Source organism: Cavia porcellus, unplaced genomic scaffold (assembly GCF_034190915.1).
Source record: "Cavia porcellus strain 051 isolate PalLab524CR breed Dunkin Hartley unplaced genomic scaffold, mCavPor4.1 scaffold_18, whole genome shotgun sequence".
Taxonomy (NCBI): domain Eukaryota; kingdom Metazoa; phylum Chordata; class Mammalia; order Rodentia; family Caviidae; genus Cavia; species Cavia porcellus.
The window spans coordinates 53,313,239-53,339,288 of NW_026947501.1; the positions used below are offsets into that span (position 1 = coordinate 53,313,239).

General features: G+C 51.3%; 1 protein-coding gene and 1 long non-coding RNA gene across 3 annotated transcripts in view; both read right to left on the minus strand.

Moving 5' to 3' along the window:
• Cnnm4 (cyclin and CBS domain divalent metal cation transport mediator 4) overlaps positions 1–22,144 on the minus strand; it is a 36,669-nt gene extending 14,525 nt beyond the window's left edge. Inside the window, exon 1 of one of the 2 annotated variants that reach the window (XM_013154489.3) lies at positions 20,670–22,144. In XM_013154489.3, the coding sequence (XP_013009943.2) occupies positions 20,670–22,065 (1,396 nt within the window). In that variant the 5' untranslated portion in view covers positions 22,066–22,144. The remainder of the gene's footprint in view (positions 1–20,669) is intronic. The other variant, XM_003471715.5, reaches the window with a different exon arrangement.
• A 395-nt stretch (positions 22,145–22,539) lies between these two features.
• LOC111757281 (uncharacterized) lies at positions 22,540–25,607 on the minus strand. Its single transcript, XR_002791652.2, has 3 exons — positions 25,430–25,607; positions 23,812–23,883; positions 22,540–22,992 (listed from the first exon to the last, which is right to left on the minus strand). It is a non-coding gene; the product is annotated as an uncharacterized LOC111757281 (long non-coding RNA).
• Positions 25,608–26,050: the final 443 nt, after the last annotated feature.

The following is a 26,050-nucleotide window of genomic DNA, read 5'->3' on the forward strand; positions in this document are numbered from 1 at the left end:
TTACCCACGTTGGTCTTAAACTTGCAATCCTCATGCTCCAGCATCCCAGGCTGCTGGGATTAGAGGTGTCCATCACCATGCCTGGCCCCACATTTTTCAAAGTAGTCCTTAGTCACAGAAAAACAACCAAGGAAATAAAGTAAATATTACTATTTGGTTGAGCCATATGAAATTGCATCCACTCCCCTATCGCTGATCAAAGCCAGCAGTTTCCTGTGCTGTCTGAGGATGGATTTTGTTTTCTCTTATGTTTTTCTATACAGAAATTCCAGACTTTCCTTTATCGATTATGTTGATTTTAGAGCCACACAGACAGACACACTCATTGAAGTCAACCCTTGAAACACTCCAGGGCCCCTGGAACTCCACTGCCCACCACCTCCAGTGGGCTGGCAGCATCCCGCTATGTCACTTTGCTGACCTGGGTGGGAGCAGTCTCCCAGGTAGAGCCCCCATGGAACAGGTGACAAGTCCGGGGGCCTGGAGGGCACAGAACAGCTCTGCCCGGTCACCCTCTCGGCTCATGCCCTCAACTCCCCACACACACCCCAGGTGTCTGCAAGATCTTTCTGCCCCTGCTGACCTGGCACACCAGCACCCAGACAGCTGGCCTGGTCTCCACACCCCCAGCAGGAACAGAAGGAGGTCCCCAGCCTGGGCCGTGGGCTGCTTGTTCTGGCCATATGCCCAGGCCTCCTCCCGCACGTAATTTTTTTTACAGTGGCCCCAGGACTATAGGGAAACACACTGCCCTCTGTGGAGTGTGAAAGTCCACGGGGCCCCGAGTTGGGTCCCCAGCCCAGGGAGCTGTGCCAGGGAGGCCAGACGCCCATGTCCCGAGTCCCCTCCCCACTCCTCCCCAGCCCAGCCACAGCCAGGATTATGGGGCTATTAATAGAGCCAAGCCAGTGAGGCTGCAGGAGTGGACGCCCGGCCAGATGCACAGGCCGCAGACCAGCCAGATCCTGTGCAGGGATCCTGGGCACCACTCCCTCCATCCAAAGGGCCAGCTGTCACAGGGCCAGCAGGCTGTGGAAAGCCAGAAGCCCAGCAGGCAGGAGGACTGTGCCACACTGGACCCAGGGCACCCAGGGATTCTGGGGCTGCAAAAAGCAGGATCAGAACTGGATGTGCTAGCACTCACCTGGGATCCCCGTACTCAGCAGGCTGAGGCAGAGAGATCACCGGGAGTTCGAGGTGCATAGTGAGATCATGCCTCAAAAATTAACAAAGAGCCCGGGGATGTAGTTCAGGGCACAAGGGCCTGCCTGGCAAGCACAAGGTCATGAGTTCGATCCTCAGTAACAAAAAAAATTAGCAGGGAAAGAAAAAGGCAAACCTGAGCACATAGTGGACAGAGGGCCCAGACCACTGCCACCTCCCTGTCATATGACTCCTAGCCCCAAGGGCACAGCAGGCACCAGGCCGAAGCAGGGGACAGTGATGCTGCAGGGCTGTCCCTTCCCAGACTGTCACTGCCCTACCCTCAAGCTGCCCAGGGACTGAGGAGCACAGGCACAGCACCTTGGCTAGGAGGATGGGGGGCCAGGGTGGGGGCCGTTCCATCAGGAGTCAAGTCTGACTGCAGAGGGGCTGTTTGGTTTAGTTTAGTTTTGGTTGCTTTTGCTTTTATTGCTTTGTGGTTTTTTTTCGGTACCAGGGATCAAACTTATGACCTCGCATTTGCCAACTAGGTACTTATACGGCTGAGCTAAACCCCCAGCCCTGTTTTGGGTTTTTTGAGACAGGTGTAGTTCAGCCTGGCCTTGAACTATGTAGCCCAGACTGGCCTTGAACTTGCGGTGATCCTCCTGCCTCAGCCTCCTGAGTTGCTGGCTACAGTCAGTCCACTATAGTGTCTCACTTTACGAACTGAGCTATTAAAGACCCCACTTTTCCCAAATGGTTGGGATTATGGGTGCACAGCACCACATCTGCTCCCTTAATTGCACAGAAAGTAAAATATAGTATAAGACCATAGTGACTGAAATAAACAGTACGATCCCAGAGAAAACAACAAGAGTTTAGAAGTCAATTCCAGCAAATTAGGAATATTATAAATAACAAAACCTAACATACTGAATCGAGGTAGAAAAATAAGAGTATTCAATTAAAAACACTGGGCTGCCACTGGATTTTTGCCGCCCTCCTTGCTGGGGGTGGAACCCAGGGCCGGTGCACCTGGGCAGAAAGCCCTGCACTTTGCCACCTCCCAGCCCTTTTAAAACATTTTTATAGGTGGGTGCGGTGGCACATGCCTGGACTCCCAGCACTTGAGAGGCCGAGGCAGGAGGATCAAGTTCAAGGCCAGCCTGGGCTGCACAGTGCAATGCTGTATCAAAAAAAAAAAAAAAAAAAAGCGCTTTTATTCCTGAGAGACAGTCTGCTACTTCTCCCTTGAACCTGCGATCATCCTCCACAGGCTACACCATTATGCCTGGCCTGGTGCATTGTTTTATACAAAGGTGTAGAAGCCCCCCAGAAACTGTCAGCTTCATTTTAAACACGCATTAAAACACATTCACTAAATGCATTTCTACGCGCCCCCACCCCCGCCCCCCACTGACCGAGTTAGCCAACAGCGGCCTGCTCGGCTGTGCCCACTGGCGGAGGAACTCACAGCACCGCCAGCCACCAGAACTTCTAAACTCCGAGAAACGTGGCACCCAGGGCCCAAAAGCACATGTGCAAAATCCTGTGCTCAGCGGCTCGCCGCTGACCCGAAGGGTGTGTACTGGAGGGCAGGGAGTGACCCTTACCACCCAGAAGTGCAGTCACTTAAGAGGCTGACTCAGACCTCCAGAGGTGGAAAGGGACAGTGATTTGCAGCGTGTGTGAAGCGAAAGTTGCAAAACAGTACGGAAAGTGTGATCACGCTTCTCTTTCCACTTTTGTTTAATGCATTTCATACTCGACTTTATTTTTCATTATTTATTTATTCGAGACAGGATCTTGCTATGTAGTTCAGGCTGGCCTTGAACTGCTGGTGACCCTCCTGCCTCAGCCTCCTGGGTGCTGAGATTCCAGGTGTGCACCAGTGCACCTGGCATTATGTAGTTTCATAATCAGAAATTTGGTAAGAATACTACTTTTAGTGGGCAGAGTGGAAAGCAACACAGTTCATTACTGACCTCCTAGAAGGAAAGACACTGAAAGATATGTATTTTGCATAAGGGTGAATTTCTTTTATATTTTATTTCACATTTATTTATTTAAGACAGGGTCTCACTCTGTAGTTAGTCCAGACTGGCCTTGAACTTACTATGTAGGCCAGGCTGGCTTCTCCTGCCTCAGCCTCTCTTGAGTCATGGGGTAAGAGACGCACGTACCACCATGCCTGGCTGCTATGGGTGACTTCCATTTAAACCATTTCTCCTTTTCTAAACATTCCTGGCATAAATACGTCTCTTTCGGCGAGGCACAACGGCACACACCTGTAGTTCTAGCTACCTGTGAGGCTGAGACAGGAGGACACCTGGAGCCCAGGAGTTTGAGACCGGCCTGGACAACATAATGAGACTGCACATCAACCCAAAAGGGTGTCTGTCCACTTCACTTTCCTCCGTGCCCCCGGAGACACCGGCCAGGATAGCCAGACCCTTTTCCCCACACAGAGGCACACGAGGGCCCCTGCAGTCAATGGAGCAATAAATCCCGTGTGTCCTGCAGCACCCTGAGACTGCAGTACACTTGTAAAAGCAGAGTCACTGGGCCGAAGGTCCCTGCAATGGTGAAAGTGACAGAAACTCTGAGACCTTCATAGCAGCAGTCCGGCTTAGCGGTTTCTGTTTGTCATCCAGTGCCTCCCTCACCTGAGGCTTAGTATACAGTGAAGCTCAGTAAAAGTATCCAGATTCCACACATACAGCCCGTGAAAATACCGCGCACAGGGGTACATATTTCAGAGGTAAGAGTGAAGAGCCTCGTGGTGGCGGGCAAGCCTGCTGTAATCCCAGCACCTGGGAGGCTGGAGTAGGAGGATGGCTGTGAGTTCCAGGCCAGCCTGGGCTTCACAGTGAGACCCTGATCTCAAAAACCTAAATAAATAAGCGGAAAGAAATGACAAAGGGGAAGACAAAAAAGCAGAAAAGAAAAAAGTGAGAGGAGGCTGCCACAGAGGCAAGAGATGTGGCCGCCGTGTTCACCTGGGGAGAATTCAGGGGGCAAGGCTGCCGGAGACCTACCTGCAGGCTCACCCCCAGCAGGACACAGGGCGCGGGGAGGACCACAGCCCACTTGGCACCATCCCAGCTCTCCCTACAGGGGGCGCTCGCCCACATTCTGTCCGCGGGCGCTTTTCAACCTGAGAGAAGCTTCACTTCTGTTTTGCAAGCAGTGTGCGCATTCCCAGTGGTCCCTAGCAGGCCAGGAGCACTGCCACCCCAGCCGGGTTGGAGGCGACGGCCAAAACAATTCAAAATTGTTGCTGAGAACACCGAAACAGGCTTACCGCCACTGTCACTAAGGGCAAATCCCACTGGACCTGTACAGTACTCTGTGTCTTAAGAGAATAGAGACTTTGTGATCGTATAAAGTAGCAAGAAATTCAAATATAGCCATTTCATCTTCTTTAAAAAACTGCTTTAGAGCTGGGTGTGGTGGTGCAGACCTGTAATTTCAGCACTCTGGAGGCTGAGGCAGGAGGATTGCCATGAGTTTGAGGTCAGCCTGGGCTACAAAATGAGTTCAAAGCCAGCCTGAACTGCATAGTAAAACCCTGTCTTGAAAAGACAAAAAAGGAGAAAAGAAAACACTGCTTTATAATGCGTAGTAGTGAAGGAGGACATGCATGGTGTATTTGAATGAATGGGGTACACATGAAAAGAATTTTTTTTCCTAATAGGGTGTGAGAGCAAAAGTTTGGAGAACTTCCTTCACAGTAAACATGTAGGGCCAGGATACAGCTCAGCGGCACAGCGCCTGCCTGGCAAGCACAAGGTCCTGAGTTCAATTCCTGGTCCCCATCCCCCCACCGCCCAAAAAAGAATAACCATGCAGTTCCAGCTACTGGGGAGCCCATTTCACAGTCAACCTGGGCTGCACAAAGGGACATGATCATTTAAAAGGGCCCCCCCAAAAGAAGGCCACACCATGAGGTGCCCCTTCAGTCTACACCTTCAACAGGGGCCCATCATGGTTCCCATCTCCCTGGTCACCAATCTGTGCAGGCGAGAGGTGGCATCCCCAGGGAAGTCCCAATAGCTGCCCGCCACAGATCAAGGTCACAGTGGTATGAGACCTCTGCTCCTGCTACCTTGAAAGCCCAGGGTCTGGGAAGCTGACAACAGGATTAAGGGACAGGTCAGTGCCTCCCCAGGGGCTGGGGTGGACCCTAGGACAGGATGCCCCTGACTACTGTGATTAGCAGTCACCTCCTAGCTCAGGAAACACCAGGCACAGGAGGGGGCAGAAGTGATAAGCTAATGACACCCTCACCTCTCTAGCAAGTAAAGAACCCCTCCCCACCAGGCTGGTTCGAGCTCAACCCCTGCTCATTGGGAAGCAAAGCCCAGATCTCATCGGACAAGCTGTGTGATGACACCTGGGAATATTTCATAATTCCATGCACAGCCCAAAAGAACACTTCTTGGCAAAGCAGAACAACAACATAACCACAACTTTGGAAACTAGAGATTTCTTTACGGTCCGCTACCTGGCATGCTAAATTCCTCAATTTTTTTCAAATTTTACTTTTACTTGTCACTACTTCTTACGTGATTTCTTTTTCAACACTGACAATAAAAGTAGAAGGAAGAATCAAAATCATGGGTAATCCTGCCTCACTGGGGTTACAGCTCAGTCGGAGGAGGGTGCAATTTAGCCTGCCTGAGGCCTGGGTCCAATAGCTCACACCAAAAAAAAAAAAAAAAAAAAAAGTGGGGGAGTGATGACAATTATTTTTTCTGCCATAAAAAAAACCTAACAACGCCTTATAATAGCAGCTGGGGAGAAGACTCCTCAGTCCCTGGGCTTGGGCTCCTCTGAGCATCCTGCAGGCAGCAAGAACACAACACTCCTGACCTTTCAAACAAAAACCCTCCTCTAACAAACTTAGGAAAGAGGTTTTTTTTGTTACTTTTTTTTTTTTGTCTTTTTCCTTTTTATCGGTACCAGGGATCGAACTTACGACTGCCTGCTTGCAAGGCAGGCGCTTATGCCGCTGAGCTTTGCAGAACAAATGCACGCAAGGCCACTTTGAACAGACTGGGAGTGAGACGATGTGAGTCTTGTAGCAAATGCACAAACACTGAAGATCCAGGTTTGACTGCAGTACTGATGCATGGAGAATCTGTCTGCATGCTTTATGTTAGTGCCCTCCTAAAATTTATGTAAAAGAGAAAAAGGAAACACAGGCTGCACGCAGATGCCAGAGGACAAGCTGTGAGGAGGCCACTTCTGCAAGAGCCTTCCACGCAGAGAGGGTTTAAGTGGAAGCCAGGCCTCTGGAGCTTTTTAGGCAACACATTTCTTTCTTTTTTTTTTTTTCCGGTACCGGGGATTGAACTCACGACCTCACAGTTGCCAGGCAGGCGCTTATGCCACTGAACTAAATCCCTGGCCCACATTTCTTTTTTTTTTTTTTGGGGGGGGGGGGGTCTTTTTCCTTTTTATCGGTACGGGGGACCGAACTCACAACTGCCTGTTTGCAAGGCAGGTGCTTATGGCACTGAGCTAAATCCCCAACCCCCACATTTCTTTTTTAATTTTTTTTTTTTTTTGGTACCAGGGATTGAACTCATGACCACCCGCTTGCCAGGCTTGAGCTAAATCCACCCTTCCCCTGCCCAAGGCAACTCACTTCTAAAGTTTAGGATTTATGGGACAAACCATATACTAAAATTGAAACCCTTTTTGTTTTGAGACATGTCATTCAGGCTGGCTCTGAAGTCATTGTGTAGCTCAGGCTGGCCTCGAACTCCTATGCCTTTTGCCTCAGCCTCCCCAGGGCTGGGATTACAGGGATGAGTCTCCATGCCTGGCTAAAATTTAACTGTTAACACACACACCTACCTATGACTCAGTGAAGATGTTACTCATACTTTTACGTTTAAATTAACATATAAAAGTAAAACAAAAAAATCTGAAAATTATTTTCAAATAATTTTAAATAGTAACCCTAGGAACAAATAAAACAATTGCAACTTTTAATTTTTTTTTGTACTAGGAGTCAAACTCAGGACTTTGCACTTGCTAGGCAGGCGGTTTGCCTCTGAGCTGTACCCCAGGCACAAATGCAACCCTTTTTTTTTTGAGGCAGTATCGCTGGGTAATTCAGACAGACCTTGAACTCACTCTATAGCCAAGGCTGGCCTCCTGCCTCAGCCTCCCCAGTGCTGGGGTCACACACATGCGCCGCCACACCCAGCAATGACTGCAATTTCAAACACCAAAGCTTGAATATACAACTTCACGGTTATCTCAAAACATGAACAAAAACTCTGGGCAAGAGCTTCTCTCGGATTCTTCAGGACTGCTACCGCATTTTTGGCTCCGGGCACTTCTTCACATTCCACTTTAATGATCTTCAAAAGAGCATCTCACTAGCACTTTTAGGAACATGGAACATTACAACTAATGATTTACCTCTGCCTGCCGGATAAATCTCTTCACACTGTCTGTGTCTTGCTTGGCCTTTGGTTTAAAGTTTTCAGTGCTTGTCAGAAAAGAAACACGTGCCTTCCCTTCCGCACTATCTAAAAAAGTCTGCATTTCCTCACAGAATCGATCGCTTCCTAGTTGGAGACCTGAGGCTGGAAGCCACTGCGGTCAGTGACCACGAGCTTACATTGTTCCTCCAACTTGGCCACCCCGTGATCCTCCTGCCTCAGCCTCCCACGTGCTGGGATTGCAGGTGTACGCCACCATGCCATCTACTCTTTAACCTCCATAGGGGTAGAGCTCAGAGCTGCAAGGGGCGGAAAGGTAAGTTTCTCCAGTGGACTGGTGTATTTACCTGTAAATCAACCGAATGATCCTAAATCCAAGGTCTCTTTTTTATTTTTTTATTTTTTGAGACAGGGTCTCACTGTGTAGTTCAATTGGCCTTGAACCTGCCTTTTTAGTGTCTTAAAGTAAATATGCACAGGTAAAATTATATTTCTACCATGAATTAGATCATCATGTAGACAGCTTGTACCCTGCTTTTTCTTTCTTTCTTTTGGTACCAGAAATTGAACTCAGGACCTTGCACTTGCCAGACAGACACTGTGCCTTTGAGCTATATCCCTGGCCCTGCTTCTTAGATATTTCGCATTCTTTGTATGTTTTCAGATATTAAAAAGCTTTTTGGATTTTATTTGTCTTTTGTTTTCTGAGACAGGGACTACTACATGGCCCCTCCTGCCTCAGCCGCCAAGTGCTGGGATTCCAGGCACGCATCACCCAGCTACAAAAAGTTTTTTGTTCTTTTCCTTTCATAGCACTGGGGATTGAACCCACAGCCTGGTGCATGTTGGGAAAGCACCCCACCCTCAGCTACATCACCACCCTCAAAGGACTGCAACATACTGAAGAACCTCCCCTCTCATTAGGCACCACCTTGGCACACACAGTCCCCTTTCAGCTGTTAACCTGTGTCCTCCTCCTTGTGCCATATGGAAATTCCTGTGCACCTGTGTGGGACCACATCTTCATAACACTGAGACAGGGATCAGAGAGGAAAGGTTCTTTTAAGCCTCTAGGTGGGCATGGCGGTGGATGCCTGGAATCCCAGCACACAGGAGGCTGAGGCAGGAGTATTCCCATGAATTCAAGGCCAGCCTGAACTATATAAGAGACCTTGTCTCACAACAACAAACTGAAATTACCTATTTGAGACCTAACACGTGCTGGAAGACACAGGTGGAGGACACACAGTTCTACATGTGCAATCAGGGACCAAGAAGCACAGGTGAGAAGGCAAGGCCAGAGGGGCATGCAGTGAGCAGTGTGAGGTGCTTGAGCTGGCCCTGGGGTGACCTGGACTCCGGCCCAGCCTCTCTCCTTTGAAGCAGGGCACGGGGCGGCCAGGCGAGTCCAAGGAGCAGCCCAGGTATCGTTACCCCCAGTGTCCTCTGCCCTGCCCTTCCCCTCTGGCTCTGTGTCAGGAGTCCCTCGGCCTTGTCTCCTGGGCCTATCTGTGCCACCAGCTAATAACCTACAGCCAAGCCACCGCACACCTCACCAACAAGCCACACCATGCCACATCGGCCGTGACAACGCCCTAGTAAATTCTGCTAAGGACTTGGCAGGAATACAAATACACAGTTCTGCTGAACTAACCTAATACTTCTTTTCGGAGACAGGGTCTCCATATATAGCCCAAGCTGGTCTTGAATTCACTATGCAGCCCTGGCTGGCCTCAAACACACAGTGACCCTCCTGCCTCAGCTTCCCAAGTGCTGGGATTACAAGTGTGCACCAACACACCCAGCCTAACTCACTCATTTACACCTGCACCAGGCCCAGCCAAATGAGTGAAAGCCAGCATTTTTTGTCCCAGAATCACTTTCCACTTCCAGAGGTCCACATGCTATTTAAATCCTCCTACACCTTGGTATCAAAGCCTGCAGAGGAGGAAAGACTCCTGCAGCAGCAGAGATGACGTTAGAGCGTGCACAGCCATTAGACAGGTAGCCGGAAGGGGTGGAAGAGGGCAAATGTTATTAGATATGTTCAAACTCGCTCAGCTAAACTGCGATATTAAATACAAGAGTGAAAAGACTTAATTATTATACAATTATTTTTCCTGCCATTAAAAAAAAACTGATGACATCTTATAATAACAGGAAAAACAATTACAGGCCCATCTCCTCATGAAGGTGGTGCTGAAATTCTTCATAAAGATATTAGCAAATTAAATCTAGTGAGATGCTAACGGGATAACAAGGCATAAATGAGAGTTTTATTCCAGTTACGCAACAAATATAATCAGTGTATTTCAGAATAAAGGAGATTAATCATTTCATCATCGCCACAGATACCAAAAAGAAAAAAATATGGTAAAATTCAACATCTATTCATTATGCCAACCCTTTGCAAACTAGAGACAGAAGGGGATTTCCTTGACTGATACAGGAAATCTACAAACAGACCAAAAAACAAGCAGAATCACACACACTGATCAAGCTGGCTGACTTGCTTCTTTCTGTCTCCATCCCTGTCCCCCTCCCCCTGGACTGGGGATCGAACCCTGCACCTTGGCACTGAGCCTCATGCCCAGCCCTTTCTTTTTATCTTTTATTTTCAGACAGGTTTTCGCTAAGTCTCTAGTTTGCCTGGGCTGGGCTCATGTTGCAGTTCTCAAGCCTCGGCTCCCAGGGTGCCAGGGTCTCGGGTGTGGGACACTGTTACAGCTTCTCTGTGCTTCATTTTTATTTCTGTGGCAGGAAGCAAACCCAGGCCTCCAACACGTCAGGTAAGCCTTCCATCACTGCACTGCAGGATTGGTTTTGAAACCTTCCCCCAGACCCAAGGGGTGCTGACTATCACAGCTCGACATGATTCCAGACAGCCCCACTGGTAAAGAAGGCAAGAACAAAACATACAATGCAGAAGGTTTAAAGCAGGTATGGGGGACCATACCTGTAACCCCAGCACTTCAGGAGGCTGAGGCAGGGGGGTTTCACGTTCAGACTCAGCCTAAGCAACTTAAGGAGTTAGTTAGACCCTGTCTCAAAATAAAACTAAAAGGGGTCAGGCATAGTGGTACATGACTACAATCCTAGCCACCAGGAGGCCGAGGCAGGAGGACTAAAATTTCAATCCCAATCCATACAATTTAGTGAGATCTTGTCTTAAAACAAAAAAATAAAATATAAGTTGGGCAAGGTAGCACATACCTATAATCACAGCACTCAAGAGGCTGAGGCAAGAGGGTTATCATAAATTCAAGGCCAACCTGGACTATGTAGCAAGCCCCTGTCTTTAAAAAATCGAAAGCAAAATATAATTTTAAAAGCACAGAGAATATACCTTAGCCCTAAGCCCCTGGATTCAACCCCAGTACCAAATAAATAAATAAATAGATTAATTTTAAAAGTTTGAAAACTAATACATAAAATAACCAAGCACCTAAAAATAAGTATAAGGAAAATGGATACAACCTCTCCACAAAAATTATTGTAAATTATTAAATTAATTAAAATATTATAAATTATTGAAAGAAATTATGAAGATGGCTGGGGATATAGCACCTGCCTGCCAGGCATGAGGTCATGAATTCAATTCTGGATACAAAAAAGAAGGAAAGAAAGAAAGAAATTATGAAGATATAAACAAACAAAGGGGCCAAGGTGGGGGTGGGTGGGATGCGCACGTCTGTGGCCTAACACTTAGGAGGCTGAGGCAGGGGGATTGCTGTGAGCAGGAGGCCAGGCTGGGCTACATAGTGCGTTCAAGGCCAGCCTGACCTGCATAGCAAGATCCTGTCTCAAAAAAATCAAAATTCAAAACAAAAGCAAAAAAAAAAAAAAAAAAGAAACATCAATTTTTCAAGTACAACTCCAAAAAATTCCTAGGTAAAAAGGTAAAAATGACCGAGGCTGCCTTGAGGCAGAACGAGGGGCTTCACATTAACAGATACCAACTTATTTTCAAGCTGCAATGTTGGTGTGGTCTGTTAGCAAGGAAACATCAACAAACCAGGGGAACAGAGTCCGGGCACGGGGAGGACACTGTCGCATTCAGTGAGAAATGGGCTCTTCTGGAAGTGGCACCCGGCTAGGCCGAGAGCCACACTTTTGTTCCAGGGAGGTTTTACATTTATTAATGTGCTGAGAGCATGTGGAACACTTAAATGTAGGAAGGGAGTCCATTCTGCAAGGTGACAGGGAACACAGTGACCCATTTTTTTTTTTTTTTTTACAGAAACTTAACCTCCAACTTACATTAAAAAAAAATACATTCCTAAAGAATTACAGTTCTACAAAAAAAAGAATTACAGTTCTAAATAAGAAAGGCAGCCAGGCGTGGTAGCACACGCCAGTAGTCCCAGCACTCAGGACGCTGAGGCAGGAGAATGGCTGTGAATTTGAGGCCAGCCTGAGCTACATAGTGAGTTCAAAGCCAGCCTGAACTACAAAACAGCCTGTCTCAAAAAAGAAAGGAAAAGAAAATTTAAAAATGAAGGCTACTTAAAATCCAGTTACTAAAAAACAAAAGAGAGGCAAAAGGTTACCCAGAATAAAACAGATCTACATTATCTGATGAGTTCGCACCTGAATCTGAAGAATCTCCAGACATCTTCAAGGAGAAGGCAGATGGCCCCATAGAAAATACACAGCACATGTGAGCAGGCATGTCACAAAGGGACACAAGCATCCCTCCTCGGGGACACAGCCTGTGAAATGTGCTCAGGGCTGGAGCATGGTTCCGACGGGATCCACTACCAGGCAGCTCCCGCCTAAAGAAGCAGTGTTGTCCTAGGGCTGGGCTTTCTGGGTAATGGAGGCCCTGACAGTCTTCCCCTTGATCCTCCTCTGGTCTCTTCCCTCTCTACTGCACTCTCCAGGAAGGAGCCTGGGCTGGCGAACCCTAAAACAGACAAGGCTGGGGCTGGCTGAGACCTGCGGTCTGTCCGGCCCTGCTGCAGGTGTCACACTCCGCTCTTGCAACCGCCAGGGGACCAGCAGGCAATGCTTTCCAATCTGCAGGAGAAACGGATGCCGGGGACCTTCCCCTGTCTCCTCCCTGCATGTCTTGCACAAGCCCAGTCTGTGGGCCTCACAGAAGACCCCCACAGCAGAGGCCATCTGCTACGGCAGCCACTGCCATCACAGAATCAAGTGCCACGAGCAGAAGTCAGTGCCCACAGGGGGCACCTTGGGAAAAACAGTCACAGCAACTGTTAATATAGCCACCATTTACTGCTTGACTACATGGTGCTGGACACAGCTAAAGGTCCTGTGTGCCTGACTTTAGTCCTGGTCACAGCCCTCCATGTAGACACGGTCACCAGGCGGAAGGCTGAGTCACCAAAAAGAAACAGTTCTGAGCCCAGGACTCAGTGACTAATATGAGCATTCCACTGAACAAGCACTGGCTTGTTTTTAAACCAACTTATTCCAAGTGTGGTGGTGCACACCTGCAATCCCACCTCTCCAAAGGCTGAGGCAGGAGGATCGCCTCCAGTTAAGAGGCCAGCCTGGGCCACACAGTTTAAGGTCAGCCTAAGCTACACAGCAAGACCCTGGCTGGAAAAAAAAAATCAATCAATGAATCAAGCAATCTGACTTCCAACTCTTAGGAAGGCCTGAGGAGGGACATACTGAAGCTCAAAGCAGGGTTCCAGGATGTGGTGTGCACGTGTGTGTGCAAGCTTGTGTGCTGTTTGTGTGTGTACGTGTGAGCAGGAGTTCAAAACTGTGCAGATGGGGAGGTGGGAGCAGGCAAACACACGAATCCATCCAGGGTGGCGAGGGCAGCCAGGGGGTGCGGCAGCGCCAGGCTGGTGGACAGGCTCCTCCTTGGGGAGGCTCCGGGCAGCCCGCTGGCCAGAGCCCAGGCATTCCACAGAGCCCGGGGAACCAGTCTTTCGAGAGCCCTGCCCAGGTCACAGGAAATCAGCCCTACAGCACTGTAGTTGTCCTAACCTCTGGGGATCCACCAATGCCACCAGGTTTAACTCCATCATAACAGGGCAGCCATATACACCTGGCCTCAGGGCTCAGCTCCCTGCAAACTTCTCCTGCAAAGGCTGCTCCCGAGAGCACCAGGGCACCAGGGCTGGCATAGGATGTCACTGCTTATCAGGGCAGTGATCTGCAAAACCGATCTCCACTGGCCCAGCAAGCAGGCCATAGAACCATCCTGGACAATGACACCACTGTGACAGGCCTCAGGGTGGCTCCAGGTTGAGAGGGTGGCCAGGAAGTGAAAGTGGTGTTGATCCTGCTATTTGTGGCAAGATCTGTAAAACTAAAACAATGAGAGTGAATTCCTAAAGAAGGTATCACTATCTGCCTCTCTTGGTTACAAGCGCAGTTTTGTTTAAGATTTCTGTATGTTTTCTAAAGTTCTGACAATAAGCTGCCTTTTTTTTAACACCTAAGAAGAAAACCGTAAGACACTAATTTAAGAGAATATCGCTTAATGAGCAAAACAGTAATTTAAGAAAGAAGCCCAGATGACAGGCTACGAAATGAGCCAGAGGCTCTCATCTTGCTTCAAAGCCCGACCAACAGGCTGTCCTGGCATGGCCTCCTGAGAGCACCGGGGTGACCCTGGTGCTGGACACATGTGACAGGCCGGCCTAGAAGCCCAGTCTCTGAGGCTCAGAGGACAGAAGGGGTGGGATGAAGAGCAGCGGCCACCATCCCCTTCACCCAGGGACAAGTGGACTCCAGGAAATCCTGTAACCCCCAGGTCCTCAGGGCAAGCTCTGCCGAGAGACTCAAACATGCCCAAGGCCAGGACAGCAAAGGGGTTTGGGGACTGGGACAGGGCCAGAGGCCCAGCTCACCCTTCCTCCTGTACACTTTCCCCACAAGCACTGGGGCACCAGGACTCAGTGAGTGTCGAGTGACAAGCATGCCCACCAGCTAGGCCTGTGGGACATGGAAGCTGCAGGATGGGACATGGATGTCAGGTTCAGTGGGTCACCTGCCACTGGAAGATGCCTGAGGTATTTGCTGTGCCAGGCTTGTATGTGTGACAGCACCAGGGAGGAGGGACCAGCAGAGAGAAGGCACAGGCATCTGCGTCTCAAGGCCCCTCTGGAGAGACCAGGATGTTGGTGTATACCTTGTAATCCCCACGCCCAGGAGGCCAGGACAAGAGGGCTGCTGGGAGCTCAAAGACAGTTTGGGCTACACAGCAAGACCCTGTATCAAACAAAACAAAACCAACAAAGGAACCCAAAACAGCCCTCCAGAAAGGGGTGAGAAGCAGTCCCAACAGACAGCAGCACTGTCACCCACAGCTGGCACAGAGACCCACAGGCTCATTTCCCATTTGACAGCTCTGGACTAAGAGCGCCCAGACCAGCAGGTGGACAAGGCCTTGCCCAGGCTCCCAGGAGGTCCAGCTGAACTGTCCCCTCACTGCAGTGTTTCCTAAGACTTTGGGGACAAGACAAGCCTCCTTTCAAGGTCCCCTCCTGATATCCAAGCTCCAGCAGGCCAGCCCTGGGAGTTTTGGAGTCTGGGTGAAACCTCTGTCCAGTGCGCCCCATGCTGACCACAGGAGCCAAGGAAACATGGGAGCCACTTTCCTGATTAAAAAGCCAACACTCTGGAAAGTCAAGCCCAGTGGGCCGAGCAGTTCTCCAGAGGGCTTAGATGAAGGTGGCATCTCCCCACTGCTGGATGCATCGTCACCAAGAGGTTGGCAAGATGGCTCTGCATCCCAGTTCCTCGATGGGCACCAACTCGAAGACAGCATAGTGCCAGCAGGGCACACACGGACCCAGCATCGAGCGAACAGCAGTCTAAACAGCCTCTTGCTGGCTGCTCTGCTAGGACCTCTGCCCTGGTGATGTCATCCTGCAGTGAGCAGCCACTGTCACTCTCAAAAGCACCTGCCTTGGCAGCTTCTGGACACCCGCCAGCTGCTGCACTGTCCTCATCTGGGCACCTTGGACTTCACTGTCCCCGCCTGGCAGGCTTTTCCAAGCTGGCACCCTCAGGCGGTGTCCTGGCCACCTCTTCATGTCCTGAGTACTCTCAGCTGGTGCTGACACCTTGGCTGGCTTCCCTCCTGCACCCACGGGAGTGTGGACCTCTGCATTCCCGCCCAGGGCCCGTCCCTGTCATGGTCCAGGACAGGCAGCCTCACAGGACCCACTGGCCTCTAGGGTGCCCCGCAGCACAATGCCCAAGAGGCTTGAGGGCAGAATTGAAGCTGAGGAGCCCTAGTGTCCACAGCACTGCATCTGGAAGACCCTGAGAGAGGGTGAGGATGCCCTGACCAAACTGCCTCCGTTCCCTACAGCAATGCAGTGACAACATGGACCCAAATCCCAGGCTGGACACCTCTTGGGTACGCAGCTACTTCCTGGCCCTAACTTTCATGTGATGTCCTGCCTCGGCCCACTGTGGCTCCTGCAGGGTCCAGCAGTCTGAATGGAGCCCTTTTATCCCCAATACAGCAGTGTCTGACACACAGGCGGCCAGAAGCAGAGACATTTGTTGAACAAAGGAATAAGAAGACAGGTGGGTGGGGACAGAAGTGCCTGCCTGGGGCAGCGACTGAAGTCACAGGAACCAGAAATGAATGGGAAAATCATGCAGCATCGTGATCTCCTTGACTTTATACAGTGAAGTCTGCAGGAAAATCTGATGTGATGCAGATGGAAATGCAGAGGGTTTTCTGTTTGTTTTCTAAGACAGGGTCTTAGAAAAGCAACTAAATTATTGAGACTGGAACTGAATTTGAAATCCTCCTGCATCATTTTCCTGGAGTGCTGGGTTTATAAGCATGTGCCACCATGCCCAGTTTGACAGTGGTTTTGTTTTGTTTTTGAAACTAGGTTTTGAACCCAGCTCTTGGCACTGAGCTACATACCCAGCCTCTCTTAAAAATTATTATTACTTCTCAGATTTTGAACAGGGTTTCAGGTGGCTAAATTCACCAGGCTGGGCTTGAACTTTAGATCCTCTTGACTCAGCCTCAAGGACTGGGATTACAGGCATGTGCCACCATACCCCACTGGGAGGGGTTTGGAATAAAAATATTTCTGGCCTTCTGTTCCCTCCAGATGACATCCCACAAGCTTGCTGAGAACAGCAACAGGGCCAAGGTCACCTCCTAGGTCAATGACCAAGCCGGGTGGAATTTAAACCCAGCTCTGGTGGGGTGGGGTGTGACCTGAAGCCCCACACAGCAGAGAAGCCAGCTACAAGGTGGGTGGGAAAAGATAAATTGGCCAGGGCGGGTAGGAACGCCCTGAAGGAGAGGTCCGGAGAAACTGGATAGTGGGTTCCATACAGGGCTTGGGACTCAACCTCTAGGACCACCACATTCACGCGGGGAGCGCATGTGACCCTGTTTCAGGGTCTCAAAGGCATCAGAAGTAGAGGCGAAGGTGAAGTGGACCGGGAGAGCAGGGCACACTCGACCCAGACCCAACCTCTCCACGCCCTGCGTGCAAACAGTCCCAGGTGTGGTGCTAGAGGCAGGGCAAGGGTCAGACCACAGGAGCTTCTGCTCAACTGGCACGTTTCTTGTTCCTGAGGTTCTGTGGCACCAGCCTAGGTGTCCGCCTGCACATGGCACAGGGCTTGATAAGCACCTACGGCTCACTGCGTGGAGTCAGTGGGCAGCTGCAGCCAGGGGTGGCTCGGTTCCTGCCTTGTCCTGGGGGAAGCTTGCCCCTTAGTGAGGGAGGTCACCTTGTAGGCAGGGAAACTGAGGCATGGGGACAAGGACCTGAGCACGGCACTCTGGATCCTTAACACACATACATGATAGGAGTGCTGTCACTCCTGGGACAGGAACAGTTTGCTCCCTAGCAGAAAAGTCACTCTTTCACTTATTCACCAGTGACATTTTACTGAGGCCTCACTATGTGCCCAGAGCAGATGGTGGGACTACAGAGGCATCCGGAAACAGAAGGAAGCTCTGGACCGGATCCCCTGGTGGGAGGGAAGAGACAATGACACAGCCAGTCAGCAAATCCCACAGATGCTAGAGCGTGCGACGAGCTTCCAGGAGAGCAGAAATGGGCACAGGGAGGGGAAGATGGGGACAGTCAAGTGGAATGGAGGATGCAGGACTGTTTTTTGGGTGTTTTATTACTGTCTTTCTGAGTCAGGGTCTCACTATGCAGCTCAGGCTGGCCTTGAGCTCGCTCTGTAGCTCAGGTTGGTCTCAAACTTGCAATGCTTCTCCTGCCTCAGCCTCCCAAGTACTGGGATTACAGGCCTAGATCCTTTTTTATTCTTTGAGACAGGGTCTCACTAGGATGCTAACTTGCCCAGGCTGGGCTTGAAATTTCCATCCTTGGTCTTCCGGGCCTGAACCTGTAAGCCCAGCAGTTTTAAACAGAGAGACAAGAAGGCCTCACTAAGGTGACCACTAAAGCAAGCACAAAGAAGAAAGAGTAAGCACCCTGACTTTTGGGCCAGAGAACAGCTGGGGACCCAGAGTGGGCGTGTCCTGGTGAGCTCAAGGAAGCACAGCCACCACACTGGCTGCAGAGTCACCACCCACTGCCAGCCACTCACCTGTTCTGCACACATTTCCGGAAGACCCATTTCTGCCAGGCACTGAGTCCTGGGAGCACAAGGCAGCCCTGCTACTCTCGGGAGCTCATCATGCTGGCTGGGGAAGGAAGACAAAAGGGCCCTAAAAGAGAACGGCAGCCCTGCAGCCTGAGTGCTCTGACAGAGCCAGGCTCAGAGCCCTCAGCTAACCCAGAGGTGGGAGCCTGATTTGGGTGCTTGCTACGGATCACACTGGCTATACTAAACTTGCTCAACTGTTTTTTCTTAACAAAAAAGAAAGACTTCTAAACCGCAAACTTGTAAAGATCAGGAGGCAGGAGGATCGCCGTGAGTTTGAGCAGCCTGGGCTACACAATGAGTTCAAGGCCAGCCTGAACTACACGGCAAGACCTTGACTCAAATCAACAGCAACAACAACAAAACTTGTAAGAAAATCTTTTTAAGTTGCAGATATATTGGAGGTGCTTGCCTCAGGCTGGGCAGCCTCAGAATAAAAGTTGCTGCCAGATGGAAAGACCTGGGAAAGACCACCCTGGGAGGGACCTGTGTGGCAACTGACAACTTCCAAAACCCCTGGGAAGCAGGAAAGGATGGCCCAAGGCCAACCATGCCTGCCTTTCCTGGGGTGTACAAGCGCCCTTGCAGGGTTCAGCTCAGCCCAAGAGCAATACCAGCATCCCCCAGACTCCAGACTCCAAGGTGAGTCAGGAGATTTGGGCTCAGAGCTCTGGCCTCAGCACTGTTGAGTTCTCTCCCAGCTCAATAAAAAAGCACTTCTTTACCAAAAAGTCCAAGGATGGCCCTACGGAGCCCCAGGACGCTCCCACCCATACTGGGAGGGGCCAGTCCACACTGGGTGGATCCAGATCCCATTGGGCTGGCGGATGTGACACTCAACACGTCCCTGAGACCACAGAGGTGAGCAGGGAGGAAGCTGCTCTGAGAGTCCTCAGCAGGTTCCCAAACAGAAAACTGGGAGAAGAGTCCCGGGATGAGGGTGAGGTGGGCCGGGGAGGAGTGAGCTCCTGGGTCTGCACCCCCAAGCTCTTCCCGCAGCACCACCAGGCATGGCCAGCCAGTCTCCACAGTGAGGTCTTTGCCAGGCTGTCTCCTGCTCGCGCTCATTGTCCTTGGGTCACCCTCAGCTCTGCTACTGAGATCTAGCCTGGCAAACTTACCAAGGAATGGCATAACCTCCCACAGTTGCCTCAACATGGACCTCAGCATCTTCAAACCAAACCAACTCCTCCCTCCCCGAGCCACTCCAAGGCTGTCCTTCACTCTGGTCCAGAACCCAGCCTGGGCTTGCTCCAAGCTAGAATCCAAAGTGTGGTGGTGGTGGTCTCACACACCTAACCCTGTACTCTGGGAGGCTGAGGCAGGAAGAGGGCAAGTGTGAGCCCAGCCTGGGGAATTCACTGATTTAAAGAGACTCTGACTCAAAATAAAACGTAGCTCAGTGTGAAGAAAGAAAAGCGGCTTCTGTCTGAGCAGCTCTTCCACGGAAAGAAGATTGGGACTGAGCTGAAGAAGCCAGGACCTCACTCCCACTCCTTTCTAAAGCGCTCCCACACCCCACCATGACTGTCTGCCTCCTCACCTCCTGCAGCCTAGGAGGGGTTTCCTCCATAATTGGCTTGTTTACTGCATTCTGGGTGGCAGAGGTGGAAGGAAAGTTTGGTTGGAAGGGAAGGGAAAGGCAGGGTGCGCGCCCAGGGCTTGGAGGCTGCGGGTGGAGCAAAGCCTCCAAGGGCCTCTAACCACCCGAGAAGCAGCCAGGAACACACGTGAGAAGAAAGCATGTGGCAGTGTGAGGCCAGTACAGCTCCCGCAGACTACAGGGGCAGGCTTATATGTCTGGCGCCTGGGAAAGACAGAACAATCACCGAACTTAATCTGCTCGCTTCTGCTGAATAGCGGAATGCATTACTTGGCATTGTTCGGAGACCTCCCTGTTTTGCTTCTGTGGGCTCAGAGCTCCTATGACACACTCCCCAGCTCGAAAACCTTCCAGGGCTCCATGCTCAGAATAAACTTACTGTCCACCAGGACTCAGACACTCCTGCCTCTCTCCCCCGACTGCTGATCAGCGAGGCCAATGTACCATCCATGTCACCTGTCCACACATGAGCATATCTGTGGCTTCTCCCCACTCAGGCTGACCATCTTTCAAATGCTCCTCAAATGCCCCCTCCTGTGAAGGCTTCCACCGCTGCTCAGCCCTTTCCCACTGGCCTCTTTTTGGGTGCTGGCTTTGCTCTGTCTTGCTCCCTGAGGTCTTGCTCTGTCTCCAAAAGTGAGCAAGTGTGTCTTTTCCCACTTTGATGCATCTGGAGCACAAAGTGCAGGACCTCAGAGTCAGTGGACACTTAAGAACTGTGCCTGGTACCAATCACTTCGAAGTCGAAGGCAGTGATGGGCAAAAGGTCAGTGTGACACACACCCTTAAAACCTGCAGAGGGGAAGCACACAGGACAAGGAGAGGGGCTGCAGAGACATGTGATCAGCGAGCTGTGTGGTCCTTACCCTTCTTGAACTCCTCCAGCATGGCATCCAGCTTGGTGTCGTGGAAGACGAAGTGCACCGGGTGGTTGTAGAAGCGGGTGATGGTCTTGAGGGGAGTACAGTCATCTGGGTCCACAAAGGCCAAGTCTTTGATGTACAGAATATCCACGATGTTGGAGCGCTCGCCCTCGAACACAGGGATGCGTGTGTAGCCACTCTCCATGATCTCCGACATGGTGTTGAAGTCCAGGATGGCGTCATTACGGATCATGAAGCAGTCATGGAGCTGAGTCATGATATCCTCCACCGTTTTGGTCCTTAGCTCCAGGGCCCCCTGGATCATATTCAGCTCCTCTTTCACCAGGTCATTGTAGGGCTCTGTCACCTTCAACATCTCCATCAGCTTCTCCCGATTGTAAACGGTGCGGATCTCCTGGCCGAGGACGAAATCCAGGAGCTTGCTGATGGGGAAACTGAGGGGGAAGGTGAGCAGCATGAAGAATTTGGTGAGGACGATGGTGTTGGCACCTACGGCCAGCCCGTGTCGGGAGCACAGCGCCTGAGGTAAGATCTCCCCAAAAATGACAATGCCTATGGTAGAGAAGGCTACCGCCACAAGGCCGGACCCAATGAGGTTGTCCAAGAGGATGGTGAGGGAGGTGTTGACTAGCACATTCCCCAGCAGCAGGGAGCAAAGCAGGTAGTTGCCCTTGAGGCGGATGGGCAAGATCCTGCGGGCATACTTCCGCTCTTTCTCAGTGCCGCAGTTCTGCACGATGCGCAGCTCTATGGGGTCCAGGGCCATGAGCCCCAGGTTGAGGCCCGAGAATATACCCGAGAGCACCAGCAGCACCATGACCAGAAGGATGTGCAGCCAGAGGGGCAGCATCCTCCCGTGCTCCTCCATCATGACAAGCAGTGAGTCCTTGTCGGTCCACCTGACCCAGGGCCCATCGACCCGCGCCCGGGTGCACAACGCGTATAGCTTCCTGCTCTCGCTCCTCCGCAGGAACTTGGTTTGCACCACGAGCATCCCGGACGTGTTCCCGCGGCTCACGTTGACCAGCTGGTGGACCACCAGGTCCTTGGTGAGCTCTGGGCAGGTGGTGGAGTTGTGGGCGGCCGCCTCGGCGTCGTCCACCTCGGTGAAAGAGATCAGGTTGCTGGAGATGTCGCTCAGGCTCTGGCCATACAGCCTCAGGTTCACCGTGCTGCCCTCGGACACGAAGATGATGCCATCCGTGTTCATCCCACACGACTTGTTGCAGCTCGCCAGCCTCATGCCCAGGATCGCGCCTCGCTGGGGGCTGCCCTGGCCCCGGGCCCCCCGCAACCACAGGAGCGCCAGCGCCGCCAGGAGGAGGCGCCCTCGGGCCGGCCCGCTGCCCCAGCTCCCGCCCCCGCCGGCCGGCGCCATGTTGCTCGGCTCTGCCGCCCGCGCGCGCAGCCCGGCTCCGCGCCGCAGCTCCTGCCTCTCCGCCGCCGCCGCGCCAACTGCCCGGGCCGCGGGCCTGACGTCAAATCAGCGCCCCGCCCGCCCCTCCCGCCGGCCCACGCCCCTCATTTGCATGGGAAGCCCCGCCCCGGCGCACGGCTCTGGCGCCCGCCCTTAAGGGGGCCTGGGTGTTTAAGGTGGCACTGTGCGGGAGGCGCGGGTGGGCATGCGTGCTGGTGCCGGGTCCTCTGCCTGCTGGTGCGTCCCGTCTGGGTCCTCTCCTGTCGTTGTTGCTGTCCCCGCTCCTCTGCCCAGTTTCCTGTTCCCCAGTTTCGCTTGCTCATTGGGTTGCTTCCCGATCTCGGTCTCTTCGGTCCCCAGCTCTCTGCCGCTCAGCTAAGGAGGATGAAAATCATTTCCTGATTTAGAAAAAGGGAACCTGAGGTTGAGGCTGGCATTGCAACTCCTGGGGATTTTGCTGACCTTGTCACCAGCCAGAAATCGGCCCCCATTTCCAGCCCTTGCTCAAAGCTCCCGTGGGTCAGGGACTGCCTGGGGCGGGTGGCAGAGCCTGCGAACTAAGGCTATATCCCCGCCAGCCTGGCCTAGGCTTACCTTCTGTGCTTTCTCTGTGAGCACCAGTGTTTTGTTTTTGCTTTTGGGAATACTGGAGTTTGAACCCAGGAAGCACTCTTTACTTTTTTTCTTTGTTTTTATTGATACATGTTTGCAGGACATAAAGATTAGATTGGGCAATTGGTACATGGCCATAACGCATCTTCATTCTTTCTCACATCCTCTTCTTCCCTCCTTCTGTCTGTTAGTCTTCTTCCCACTTGCAAAAGATCTATTCCTGACTTCCTATTAGCTGGCTTTTATTTTCTTCTTTGTTTATACTTCATGTTTCTCCTATAAGAGAAACCATGCAATATTTAAGCTTGCGTGTCTGTTTTATTTCACTTAACATTATGGTCTCAAGCCCACATACATACACGATGGAGTACAACTCTGCGATAAAGAAGGAACAACGTGAGTCATGTGTAGGAAAATTATCTCAAAAGAAGACCCAAATTTGCCTCAAATGTGTAATCCTTAACTTCAAAGATGGAGCAGAAAAAAAATGTGTAATCCTGCTTCAGCCTCCCCAGTAGCTGGGATTACAAGGCTACAGGTATTTACCCCCACACCCAGTTTAGGCACAAGAGTTTATTGAACCTTTGTGGCACTAGTTTCAGGCTCTGACAATACAGTAGCAAACAATCCAAAGCCCTCGCCCACTGGAATTAATAGTGTAGATAGCAGAAAACAGGCAATAAGCAAGTAAACACATATGTAATATTTCTCAAATCCTGCCAGCAGCCCTAAGTAGTCTGCATTATTTTCAGTTTACAGATGCAGAAATTGAGCCCAAATGTCAATACTTATCTTCCACTTAGCAACCTCTAGCCCCAGTCTCTTATCTGTAAATGGTAGGAAGCTTGATAATATAGCACTACTTGGCTAAAAGCGTTGGCCTAGATACTGAACATGATGGGACAGCTCAGTGGATGCTCTCTGGCTATGTGGTAAGAATAATTGCTGGAGCTGCTGCTGCTGCTTGCCATTCTGGAACCAAGCCCCTAACCCCAAATTGGGATGACTGGCAGCTGCAGCAGCTATGTGCAGAATGAACAGAGAGGTGTGGCTGATGGCCTAACCCTGAAATGACTGCTTTCTGCAGAGCCCTACCTGGTTGTCGGTTGGCGTGAATGGAGAGCCAAGCATTCCAGGTATGTAGGGAAGAGGCCACAGCAGCCCGCCCTGTGAGAAGCAGACAGACAAACATCCTTAGGTAATTGCAGAGATGCATGAAAAAGCAGCAGCCCAGGGACCAGGCTGACCACCAGGTCCCTGAGCAAGTCTTGTCCCAGCCCTAGAGACACACACAAAGCACTTTTCTCCCTCCTTGCACCAGCACTTCGGTTTGTTTTTATTTTGATGTGCTTTTTGCCAATAAAAGCAGCAATCGATACCAGCCATAAAAAGCTTGGACGGAGCAGCCCAATCAATGATACAGTGTTGTGGAGGAAGGAGCCAGGGTGGCAGAGGCCTGATGTAAGCGAACTCTGTCAGCATAGCCCAGGTTTAGCCGATGGCAGACCTGAGAAACTCCTTCCAAGCAGAGGCCTTCACCATCCAGTGTCCTTCAAGCCAGATGTTTTTTCTTTATTGTTTGTTTTTTTGAGACAGGGTCTCATATATAGTTCCTCAACTTACTGTATAGCCCAGGTTGGCCTCGAATTTATGGTGATCCTCCTGCCTCGGCATCCCCAGCACTGAGACTACAGACATGCACCACCATGCCCTGCTGCGGCCAGGTGGTAAAGAACAGGAGCCTTATGCCAGGCACGGTGGCACAGGCCAGTAATTCCAGCACTGAGGCAGCACTGAGGCTGAAGCAGGAGGATTGCTGAGTATTTGAGTCCAACTGAGGCTTCAGAGTGAGTTCTGGGGCAGCCTGAACTACATGATCGAGATCCCGGCGCAAAAACAAGCAAAACAATAAAAACCAGGAGCTTCAGGATAGGTGCCAGCTAAGACAGGACAAAAACAGACTCTCTGACCCACTGTCCCCTCTGAGTTATCTCCTCCAATCTGGAAGAGCCACCAGCACTGCCTCAAAGCAGCCGCAGCCCCACTGAAGAGGGGGCCTGAGCCCCTGTCCTGCCTCTCTGTGCTCAGAAACTTCCCGTTCTACTATCAACCAATTGTCTGTTTTTATTTTGCCGTTTCCAAGGTATTTCCACTCAGCTATGTCAGTCTGTATGCACTGCACTGAGCCAATAAAGAGAAAGAAACAAGCTTTGGAGCAATTTGGCTGACAGATGGGAGCCAATAAGGGATGGGAGGCGTGGAAGCAATGGTGAAGTTCTACTAACATAAGGTCCCCCAGATCAGTCCGGCTCATGACAGCCATTCACGAATGGGAGAAGAGCAGCAGACTCAAGGAAGCAAAGAGACAGGTTCCTCCCTATCCTCCAGGCATCTGGGACGGAGGTGGGGACACAGGGCTTGCTTGCTTTGTAAAAAAAACAAATACATTGTAAAGCAAGAAGTGTCAGAGGAGGGGACCAGAGCCCAGGCTGGACTTGAGGTTCGGTGGCTGCTGCAGTGCGTTCACACTTCAGGGAGAGCATCCAGACTTCTATACCTGCCCTGTTGAAATTCCTCTCCCATGGGGAAGTCAGGGATCCTGGGTGCATCTTGGCTCCAGGAAGCAGACTGTGAGGGGACAGAAAACAGACAGGAGCCTCTCTCCACTGGGGCGCAGAGGAAGTCTGCCTTAGGGTGACAGCTCCCTACTTACCCAAGCTGTGTCACATTGCACGTGAGGTGTTGTGGGAAGGTCTTTCCAAGACCCCGTGCATGTGTCCATGGGATCTGTGGGCCAGCAGCTCTTCGTCAGCGCTGTGACAGCCTGGTTCTGAGCAGGGAAACAGCAGTCCTGAGGGTTATTGGCCTCTGTGCTTGTACCTGACATCATGCTAATGCCGGGGACTGAAAGAGGAATGGGATTCTGAATTAGCAAGGCAGGATCTCACCCTTTGACGGTGGGTTCTCCTCTGAGCTCCCAGGCAGGATTGCTGTGAACAGATAAGCTTGAGCCCCAGGCTTCCCTGGCCCTACTTTGGAAGCCTCTTGAGGTATGCAAGGACCCTGGGCTGGCAGCTGGCTGGGGGCAAGGGATACAGTGAGCGTGCGGTGAGCGTGGGATGAGCGAGGGAGCTGCCTTGGCTCAGATCCCAGTTCAGGTCAACTCAACAGGCAGGGACAGAAGGGTGTCTCGGAGTCTACCTGAAACCCCGGGCTGGTGGTGCCAGAAGAGGGGGTGAAAACATCATTTGGTAGGGCTGGAGCCATGAGAGGGTGCACTGCGCAGGAAGTCCAATGACAAAGTGTCCTTCACCCTGGAGGTCAGGGCCCAGCC